We start from the raw sequence: 11396 nt of genomic DNA on the forward strand, positions 1-11396 counted from the left end.
CTTTCATATTATTGAAGCTTCACAATGAACTGTATCTATTTATTATAATCTTATATATTATATGATATATATCATAATATATATGTATATACATATATATACATATATACACATTTATATAATATAAGTTATATAATATATCTTATATATATTTATATAATATATTTTATATAAATGTATATATATGAATTATATGTTATGTTATTGGTCTTTTTTAAAAATTTACCTGGCCTCCAGTTTGAGAATTAGCTTGAACAGCATTCATGGCTCCACATCCGAAACACTATAAATATAGTCAATTATATAAATTTACATATTTTTTAATTTTAGACAACAGACAAAAATAAGATTATAATATAAATATACCTGGACGTATTGAGCGCCAGCATCATACTCTAATAATCTTTCACAGCTGTGGCACTGCAAACGAGCTTTGGGAGCTGTTTGCTGAGATAGCTGTTGTTGTATTCCATTGCTTTGCATCATGTTATTTTGCAAAATATTATTTTGCATCATTGGCTGCCTTTGTTGCGGCAATGATGTCGAAAGTTCTTCTTGATTCGATGAGCTCATCCTGCGACAGTTAGACGATTCCTGTCAAGTAATTTTTTTTTTTTTAAATTTGTATTTATATATAACAAATAAGCAATTAACTTCTTAATAAAGAATTTATAAGTTATAATATTCTTTTTAGTTATAAAAACAAAAAAGAAAGGTTTTTTTTTTTTAATGTTATATAAAATATCTCTTATATGTCTAATATATGTAGAAAACTAAATTGTTAGTATATAAGCTGTACTGATTTATTTCTTGATTCCTTCAATAATTAAAATACAAATTTTATGTGTATTGAATTAAAAAGCGGTTTTCCTACTTGAGAAAGTATGACTAATAATAATTTGAATACGTGGAATTTAAAAATTCCACGTATAGAAATAACCGAACTAACTAGAAATCATGTTCATTTTGTATTAAGAAATAAAGATGCAAGTTTTGCCAATGCATTAAGACGAGTTATGGTGCGTGCAATTGTACACAAAACCCTGCATAGATTTTAAATTATTATTTATTTATATCCTTTTATTATAACAGATAGCTGAAGTGCCAACCTTAGCTATTGAGTTGGTAACAATTTACGAGAACACGTCTGTTTTACATGATGAATTTTTAGCGCACAGGTATTATATAATCTATATATGCATATATATATTTATATATCTATATTTATATATACATATATATATATGTGATAGATTAAGTTTACTTTAAATTAAAATGAAACTGAGTTTGATAATATCTTATTAGATTCGGTTTGCTGCCAATAGATTCAAATAGAGTTCGAGATTTTAAGTACAAGAAGGTATATATAAGTGTATATGAGGGAATAGTAGGATTGTTCATGCTCTGACCGCTGCCCTAGCTGTAGTGTTGAGTTCCAATTAGACGTAACATGCCGAGATGATGAAAATCTTACTATAACCCATTTAGACTTAACAGGAACAAACCCGTCACGTATTTATATGTGTTTGCGTAAATAAGAATATAGCTGATAATCCTATGCCTGTTCCTCGTTTAGAAGATCTAACAATGCAAAATGGTGTAAGATTTTGTGTTTTTACACGTAATTACAATAATTTTATATGTTTATATATAAATATGATATCTTTATATCGAGTGATATAAATAAGTAAAAATTTGTATAATAAATATTTATATAGTTATGATTCAATAAAATAATCAATTTTTTTCGTAGCACCCTATTGAAGTAGCTAAACTTACTAGAAACCAACGTTTAAACTGTCAATTAATAGCAGTAAAAGGAATAGGAAAGTTGCATGCAAAATGGAGTCCAGTGTCTAATGCAGTATTTCAAGTTGGTTATTACTTTTCATTGAAAGATTATTTTAGTATGAGCCTGAAATTACAATCAATGAGAAACTTCTTGAAACTGTTCCACTTCCAATACAACAAAAAATGTAAGATTCCAGATAGATTTTAGTTCTTTTTAGAGCTGATTCCTGTCACAAAAAAGTATTTACATGTGAAGGAGATGCTTTCACTCCTTCAGCTCTTACACTTTCAAATATAGACGCATGTGACTTTACCGATGAAATTATAAATGTAACTCGTGAACTAGGATATCAAGATTTAATTAAAATCTCTCACAAACCAGACGTATTTAAGTTCATTGTTGAGGTAGCTAAAGATGCTAAATGTTATATAATACAATATTTCGTTACACGTATAATACTTAATTATACACTAAATATTTTTTTTGTAAATATATACCCTCGTAATTACTGCTTTTTTCTAATATATTTTTTAGTCAACTGGAGCGTTATCTCCCGAGCAAATTGTTGATATGGCATTTGAAGTTCTTGAAGGAAAAACTGAAACACTTTTGATTGAATCATCCAAATTAGAAAGATTCCAAGTTGATGATATAACAACTCGCATCCAAGATGACAGACACAGTCGAACTTCCCAAAAAGAGAATTTTATACTAAATTTAATGTAATTGATATTCAAAGCATTTGAAGAGAGAAACATATAAAAAAATAACAAAAACTATGCCATAAGTAATGTAACAAAAAAAAAGGTTCATTAAATTTAGAGTTACTCCCACCACTCCTTCTATAATAAACTTATTATTTTTTTATTACTATATTACTTGATTGGGAGTTAAATTTGGAATACTATAATTTGTTTTGTACATTTGTTGCCTGCTTTAGTTCGAATCAAACAATTTTGTTATTGATATTATCAATAAAAAGCGCAATTAAATATCAATAATTAATTTATTGAAATGTGTATATTCAATAGTCTAATTATTGAATCTTTACGTAAATTTATATTTGTATCTAATTTTGATTTAATACATACGTTTGCACGAAGGGTTGTTGACCACGCGTGGTTGGAAGAGATTGTGGGTCGCTATAAATCATGTTTTTAGCGTTTAAAAAAGGATTTTTAGACATATAACGATAAGAATTGTCTTGATGATTATTTGTAAGGTAAATGTTAGGAACACTACTGGGATATTTCATTCTAATATCACTTGTGGAATAAAATCGATCTTGAAGTCTATCAGACAAATATCTTTGCTGAAGTTCTGGAGATCGACCCGGCGTAAGAGACCTAGAGCGCCGATGTTGGTCGAAAGGTTGGGGTTCTCTTACTGTTGAATGTCCGGGGTTTTTAGGAGCATTGTATATATTGTTTGTATTAGGATAATTAAAAAATGGTGGATTATTATACATGTTCTTATTACTTGAAGCGTACATAGGATGAGGAGCTTGTTCAAACATAAATGATTTAGAATTAGGATATGATTTATTGTAGGGTTCCATATATTGTGGCACTTTGGTATATTGAGCATATGCTGAACTCATATTATTTAAATTATTTCCATTAGGTTGTTCATATTTAGCTTGAGGTCGGTATGATCTACCAAATGAAGAATTATCATACATGGATTTGGAATAACGATCTTCTGGATATGAAGAATTTTCTAAATATGTAGGATTATAAGGATATGAAGGGTTATCTGGATATAAAGAGTTATCAGCGTTTAAATTATTTTCAGCATATGGAGGGTTTTTATAATATGAAGAATTATTTATATATGACGGGTTTTCAAATTGAGAATAATAGTCTGTTTGAGGATAATTTACAGGCTGAGAATAAGGCATGCATTTAGCAGTCTGAGGAGGATATTTGGGTGTGTTAAGGCTGTTATATAACGGACTGGGCTGCGAATAAGAAGACGGAAAATTTTTTCCATAGCCTGGTGGAGAATATTTAGGCGCCTTGGGTATATGGCCAAAATTTGGATGTTCCTGCTGTGCAAATCCAGCGTTCTCAAATGAGTTAGTATTTATTTGATCTTGCTGATCAAATGATTTATTAAAACCTTGTTTAAATGCATTTTCACTATCGGTGAAAAAATTGTTAGATTCATTATTTTTACGTGAACTGAACGTAAGTCTAGAAAAAAAATTACTTACGGAGGTTTAAAATAAAGAGGTTTATTATCATCTGAGCTTACACTACGTGAATCATTTAGCTTAGCTTTTCTGCTACTACTTTTTATTTTGCGTTTCGATCCACGATTTGAAGATTTTCTAAATTATTTTTTACAGAAAAATATATACTATATGTATTTTTGTCTAAGCAACCTTATTTTATTATATATAATCAAGAAACCCAAAATTATGCGGTTATTTCGACTTAATATATATAAATTTAAATATAGTGTATATATATGGTTGTATTGTAAACTTTACCCGTATATAACAAGAAATAATTCTTATACTATATATATATGCACAGGGACAATTGTGGAGAATTAAACATTGAATTCACATATCTACATTATGTTATTATAATTTACATTGGTGGTTCATATCGACGAATTAATTTTTGAACCTCAAAGCTACCAAACTGGTAACAACCAATTTCCTTCGAAGCCCTGTAATCTTTTGAATGTCTATAGCATAAAAATTGTAAGCTTCCAGGGTCAAAATGAGTTGGATCCTAAAGAAACTCTGTTCAACACCATTTACCTTACAAGTCTGCATTTTGAACACGTTATATCATTATTTTGAATCAAGTCATAAATTTTTTCAAGATTGATTGCATCCTGATACTCTTTTTCACTTATTCCTAAATCTGCTGCTGTGGGCATTTTTGAATTATGTCTATTTAATAGCTGTGTTAATGAGAAATTTAAACCTTATTTATATAGAGCTGATGAATTTGTTTTGAATAAAAATCATATGTTTTAGTCCCAGATATAATCTCACGACATATATAATCATACAGTTTTGTAAAATTGAGAGAAAAATTTCATTTCCTTTAATTTTCAACGAATAATTGAAAAAAAATAGCGAGTCTAATTTAAGATATTCTTAAAAAGTAATGAAAATATAGTCTTGTACAATTTTGGAACTAATATTGTTCTTCATTGATTTTATGATGTTATGGGTGTAAATCCACTATTCGAAACACAAGCAGCTAAGTGCCATAAAATAATAAGTTTTTCAAGTTGATAATCAGTAGTATTTCCAAGCTGATAATCTTTATTATTTTCTAGTGAATAATCTGTGCTATTTTCCAACAAATAATCTGTAGTATTTCTAAATTGGCAATCTGTTGCATTTCTAATTTGAAAATCTGTAGTATTTCCAGAGTGATAATCTAAAGATTTTCCAAGCGGATAATTTACGATTTCTTTGACTGAACAGTTTGATATATTTTCAAGTGGATTGATTTTAGTGTCATTCTGCGATTTTAAAGAAGGTTTGCAGATCATAGTAGGCGTATCAAATGTCGGTGGGGGAATTGTATTACCATTTGGACTGAAATCGCCTCCTGCGAGATACCAAATAACTGCTCTCCTGACCTATGTTGAACAACAATAAATAGAATGAATATCAATTTAATCACTGCTCAAAGAGAAATTAAGCAATAATAAAATCATTCAAATTATTTTAATTAAATAATCTCACTTCTTTCAAATTGTGTGACAAAAATTTGACGGCTGGACACGATGTAGACCATCTAGAATAAAATCCTTCATACGGCCCACTAATCCCATATTAAATAAAAGTTATGATAATTACCAAAAGAGTAACAAACATTTCAAATTTTTTGGGACTTCTTTCATGTACGCATTTCCTAATAACTGCAATTCTTATTTAACAAAGTAGCATTACATAGAAACATGCGGAAGCAGAGCACACACATATTACGGGTTTAGAGGCTTTTTCTGTGTATTTGCTTAGTTCAGCTTCAGTGCTTATTTTCTGATCAAATTTGCTAAGCCTGATATAGTTACTTGAACATCTTCAACATAAAATTTTTTTAAATCTTCTATCAAGCTTGAACATACACTATCGCTTAATTTGTTCGTAAATATTGAAACACAGTATGGAAAAATGTACATATTTTGTACTTTCGATTCAAGAAATTTTGTACACCCGACATAAAAACTTTAAGAAACAAATATTAAATTTCAATAATCTGTTTAATGCTAAGTAAATCTATTTGAGTGCTTCATTGAAGTTAATTATAATTTTATGTATTATACACTTTATTTTTAATTTTCTGCTGAATAGGTGGACAAAATCAAAACAATGAATTAAGTTAAAAAGTTAAGGATGGAATAAAAATGATTTCCATAAATCGAAAACGTGATCGTATTTCTTATGAAAATTCAAATTATGACGTAAGATCCTTATTAATCAAAAATTCAATTAATTTTTTTGTTTAGCCTAAAAGTATTCTTTTCGATTCAAGTTTAATTGAGGATAGAGATGAGAATGGTTTCATAAAAAGCTTATCACAAGACATTAATTATATCGATAGCGTTAATAACTCACAAGATCTTGAGAATCTTATTAAAGCTCAGCTTAAGTCTACCCGTACTACAATAAGGGTATGGCATGTATTAATTATAATAAGCAATTATTTTATAACAAATTAATTACCGGATTAATTATAAAACATTACTTGTCAAATTTGAATAAAATTCATTTTATAACTGTAAAGTACAATACACATATTATATTTATCTAATTCATTAGAAATTATCATTTTGTCTGAAAGAATTAGTTTCAAATGATAGTTCATACATTTTTTTTTAATTAGAAAGTTGAAGAGCTTGTAAAGCGTCGTCAAAGTGTCAAAGATTCATCGTCACTAAAAAACAAAAATTATTTCCAAACATATATTCCTCCTGTGTTTGGTTGCCCAGATATAACGCCTTCATACATGCCGAATTTTTCGGATGATGAGCTAAGTGTTGATAAAGAGTTGGTTGAACCTCAACAAAAACGCCAGAAAAGACATGAAACAACATATAAAAGTTCTGTATCAACAGAATCCATACCTCGAAGAATTTTTGGTTATTTTGGGTCTTTATTTTCATTACCAAAACCATCTTCTTTAATTTCCCCGCATAATTTAATCAAAAACAATCATTTGTATCTATATTTTACTTCAGAAAAAAAACCCATAGATCAGCTAGAAGATACAAAAGAGCTAGTTACCAAGTCATCTATAAATAGTTTTAGTAATACTAATGCCAGCGAAGGTAACGACAATAATTCTGTTACTTCCGTGGAATCAACTGTTGAAAGTGATCTTGATGAGAATGAAGAAGAAAGTGAAGATGATTTAAATAATAAATTTCTTATTCCTAACACAATATATCCACGTACCAATCTTTGTGAAGTTTCTAATGGTAATATATAAATCTAACATTACTATTTATAATAAAATCAGTACAGTTTTACAATATTTCGTTATTATGCTTTTTTCTGCTTAGATGAATATGAAAATGATGAAAGTGATATAGTTAATATGTCACAAGAACTTTACAGAACGCCAACAAATGTTCAGCTTAGTGCAAATTCAACGGATTTGACAACTGATTCAAAACATGACCTAAAGCTTACAGGTGACTATATTTATTTATTAGTATAGTATATCTAGACACAAGCAATGACACAACAATTATGATTGAATCTAAAATTGAATCTTCTGAAGCATCAAAAAGTGATCTTGTCACTGAAAATGACGATAAAATTTTATTACAAACTGATGTAAATGATGCTGAAAGCTTAGGAAATGTTTACTGTGAAAATCAAACTGTTTTTAATATAACGTGATGCCGATGCGAATATAATTACTTATGAATTTAATTAATGCACTAAAACATAATAAACGGTTTAATTTATTTTAACCTCCTGAAAGTCTAAAAGCAACATGTATATATATGATAGTCAATCAGAATACATAAAGATTGTTGATAATTAGAGTTATAATTTGATTTTCCTTTAATCTCAAAAGAGAATATATACCTTTGGAAAAATGATCCTGGATATCGTAATGAATTCCTAATCATTTATTTTTTTATAATTTTTTAGTCATGAATAAAAAGACACCAAGAAAATTCAAAATATCTCAAATTGATGAAAAGTACCAGGAATCTTCATCAGAGGCTTTGGAAACAGCGTTTCAAAAAGATACAATTGGGCTAATATCCGCAGAAGAATATAGAGAGAAGAAAAGAAGATTGGCAGAAATAGCTAATAAGTAGTTTACCACTGATTGTATATTATATAGACCATAGATATGTACAATATTACTCGCTGTTATTATAACCGTATATTAATAGTATCGAAATTTTACTTTATTTTTTGTAAACATACATATATATCTTATAAAATAAAGATAGCTTAATGTTAATATACTGCAACAAGGCTTAGTTCAAGCTAGTTAACTAGTAATATACGTGAATGTTTTATATACTATATATACAGTTATTTAATTTAATTAATTAAGTAAAATAATTACTAATTAAATAAATATTTAAATATTATTAGCTATGAAGTTCTTTATCAAATTTTAATAAATAAATAGTTGTGTTTAAAAGTTCCTTATATGCCTTTTTCCGCTTTAAAATAAATTTTATTTGGTATACATGTTTGTTTTTATTTAATACTAAGCTTTTAAAAAATTATTGGGTTTACCAGAAAACCAACGTCTTCTTCTTTACTTCCTGAATGTCCAAAAAGTCATGTAACTAACAAACCTTTATCAGTTCAACCCACCAAGTTATCGTTTCTTCAAGACTCTTCAGAGGATGAATTCATTTCAAGTTTGTCTTCACATTTATTTCTATCTTTCCCTATAGAAAAAAAGTTACCTGGAGAAAAAAAATTGTTTAAAGTATTTACAGATCCCACTGTTAAAGATATATTAACAACGGTACTTCTTTATCTTTTAGCCTTTGTATTATTTATATAAACAATATAATTTACAAATAATAATAGAATGTCTCTGAAGAAAATGAAAAACCAACACTCGAATTAGATGAAATGAAGCTAAAACAGGAGCTAGTTAAAAGTAAAATAACGTGTAATTTTATAGATAGCAGATAAAAAAGAAATAATATACTACACTTACTGGGATGGTCTGGAACATAATTGTGAAGAAGAAATCATTATAGGGAATACAGTTGGTGAATTTCTAGCGAAATGCAGAACTAGTCTTATGAATCTCTTTAAGCAATCAGGAAGCTCCTTTCAAATGATAGATCAACTTATATATGTCAAAGACCAAATAATAATTCCTAATGTAAGTCAATTCTATATCTATTATTAGTAATCTTATTATTATATTTATTAGTATTATTGTATTTATTATTAGTAATATAATTATTATAATTATTACTAGTAATATTGTTATTACAATTATTATAATTATAATTGTTATAACAATAATTATTAGTAATATTATAAATTGATTACCTCTTTACTTTAATAAATTGCAGAATGTGCGTTTTTATGATCTATTAATAAACGAGTCTAGGGGCGTTAATAATAAGAAACTTTTTACGGAAAATAATGTAAGAATATTATATTCATATGCCATTTATTTGTCATTAAAATAAATTAATAAAATTTTACGTGATAATTAGAAAGACCGTGGTATTGTTGTACAAAAAAAATGGTACGAAAAAAACAAGAGTATATTTTTACTTTCTCAATGGAAACAAGTACAATTGTTCTTAGATCCATGTAATTTATTTAGTACTGTGTTAAGGAATGAGTGTTTGTATTTTATTATCCAATATGTCGGTTGTTGATTTTTAGGATATTTATGTTAAATATATCTCTTCAATTTTATCTTCCTCTTTTATTTATAAATTTTATATATAAAAAAGAGCTATGGATGCCTTCAAAAATAGCAGCTATATACACATATGAAGGTCTTAGTTCAAATATGCTTAACTAATAATCCATAAACTTATGCGGAAGTGTACAATGTAAGCAGTGATATAATCAAATCATTGAAATTATTTTTTTTTATATACAAAGTGTATATATAATATATACTTGGAATTTTATGAATAAATTATCTGCGTATTTATTCTTCAGTTAATATCAATTAAAAGATATTATTAAAAAGTTTAAAATATTATATTTCATAACATTTGATTGAAAACAAATTATGAGCTGTAAATAGGAGATTAAGTTAACAGTGGTTTGATACATATTTTTCCAAACCAAGTTGAAAGGAAAATTGCTGTAAAAAAGAAATTATATGTAATACAATAGTTATATATACCTGATGTTAGAGTTGCCAAAGATATATCTGCACAAGCCATCTTAATTTTTTTTATCTCTGTTTGTAACGGTGCGGTAATAAAACCACATGTTAATAACCATCCAAATCTATATAAAAAAATTCGATAATATATAAAAATTACGTGAACGCAAATGATAAATGTAGAGGATACACGAAATATGCATTTTTCCAAATGGAATCAATTGGTTTTTTTGATATTATTAAGTATAAAGGAACATAAACGAAGAATCGAATTAAGGCCACAAACATTCCAGGGCGTTGTTTAATTGTCGTCCAATCAACAGAGAATAATACACTATTAAATATTTAATAATTATTAAAAAAACAAACCGTCCCATGAGTTCCCCAACTTGTACTAATCCAGTTAAAACGTGGAAATTCAAATAAGAGCGCTCCACAATTAATTGGATTATAACCGGATAAATAATTGATAAGCTTGACATCGTAAAAAATATATTCACAAAACTCGGTAAAGATGTTCTAAAAAGAAAAAATAATTACTTCGTCATTGATTACTTGATAGCTGTTAAAAGAGATTCTCGATAAGTTATACCAGTAACTTGTATATCGCTTTTTGATTTGTATATGTCGCGACTACTTTTTGACTCTATATACTAAAAAAAAACTAATTACGTATATATATATACTTACGATTACTAAACAGAGCACAATTACTGCCAAACACGCTGCTATAACGAATACAAATATAACATATCGAGTAGGATCTAATTAAAGCATACACTATTATTATTATTACTAGTATGAGCTAAGATTTGAGCGTGCAATATCCATTGGAAAATTCCAGATATTGGTAATGCTAACAATGCTGCCTATCAAAATTTTTTTTTTTTCCTTTCTTAATACCCCTAAATAATACTCTCCAGTTGAAACAACAATTCTTTGTATAAGAAATTGATTGTTACTCAGAACAATTTGATGTAAACAAAATATTATAACTAAAATCCATGCAGTAATTTTATTAGGGAAATTTGCGAGAATTGGTACGGAAGAAAGCGCCACTATTTGGACTACCAGCATGACATATAAAGTTTTGCGCCCCAATGCGTCACCAAATAATAAAATGATAATCATCGAAATAATTGAACTAATAGTTGAAGCCAAGGCCACATTGTCAGTAAATGAAGTTTCGTGGAACTACAATTTATAGATATTCTCATTATAAAAACTATTATATAAAATTTATATAGTATATTTTATGGTATAAAATAGTATTAAAT

The 11396-nt window shown here is 27.6% G+C and overlaps 2 protein-coding genes across 2 annotated transcripts; one reads left to right on the plus strand and one right to left on the minus strand.

Annotated features, from left to right (window-relative positions):
- The first annotated feature begins 884 nt into the window (after nt 1-884).
- On the plus strand, nt 885-2518 carry LOC133320734 (uncharacterized). Its single transcript, XM_061529332.1, has 5 exons — nt 885-1019; nt 1093-1178; nt 1306-1360; nt 1754-1873; nt 2327-2518. The coding sequence occupies exons 1-5, from the start codon at nt 885-887 to the stop codon at nt 2516-2518; spliced, it is 588 nt and encodes a 195-aa protein (XP_061385316.1).
- A 343-nt stretch (nt 2519-2861) lies between these two features.
- Nucleotides 2862-4687, minus strand: LOC133320735 (DNA-directed RNA polymerase II subunit RPB1-like). Its single transcript, XM_061529333.1, has 2 exons — nt 4566-4687; nt 2862-3933 (listed from the first exon to the last, which is right to left on the minus strand). Exons 1-2 carry the CDS (start codon nt 4685-4687, stop codon nt 2862-2864), a joined length of 1194 nt encoding a protein of 397 aa, XP_061385317.1.
- Between the last annotated feature and the right edge of the window lie 6709 nt (nt 4688-11396).

This window comes from Danaus plexippus, unplaced genomic scaffold (assembly GCF_018135715.1).
Source record: "Danaus plexippus unplaced genomic scaffold, MEX_DaPlex mxdp_53, whole genome shotgun sequence".
Taxonomy (NCBI): domain Eukaryota; kingdom Metazoa; phylum Arthropoda; class Insecta; order Lepidoptera; family Nymphalidae; genus Danaus; species Danaus plexippus.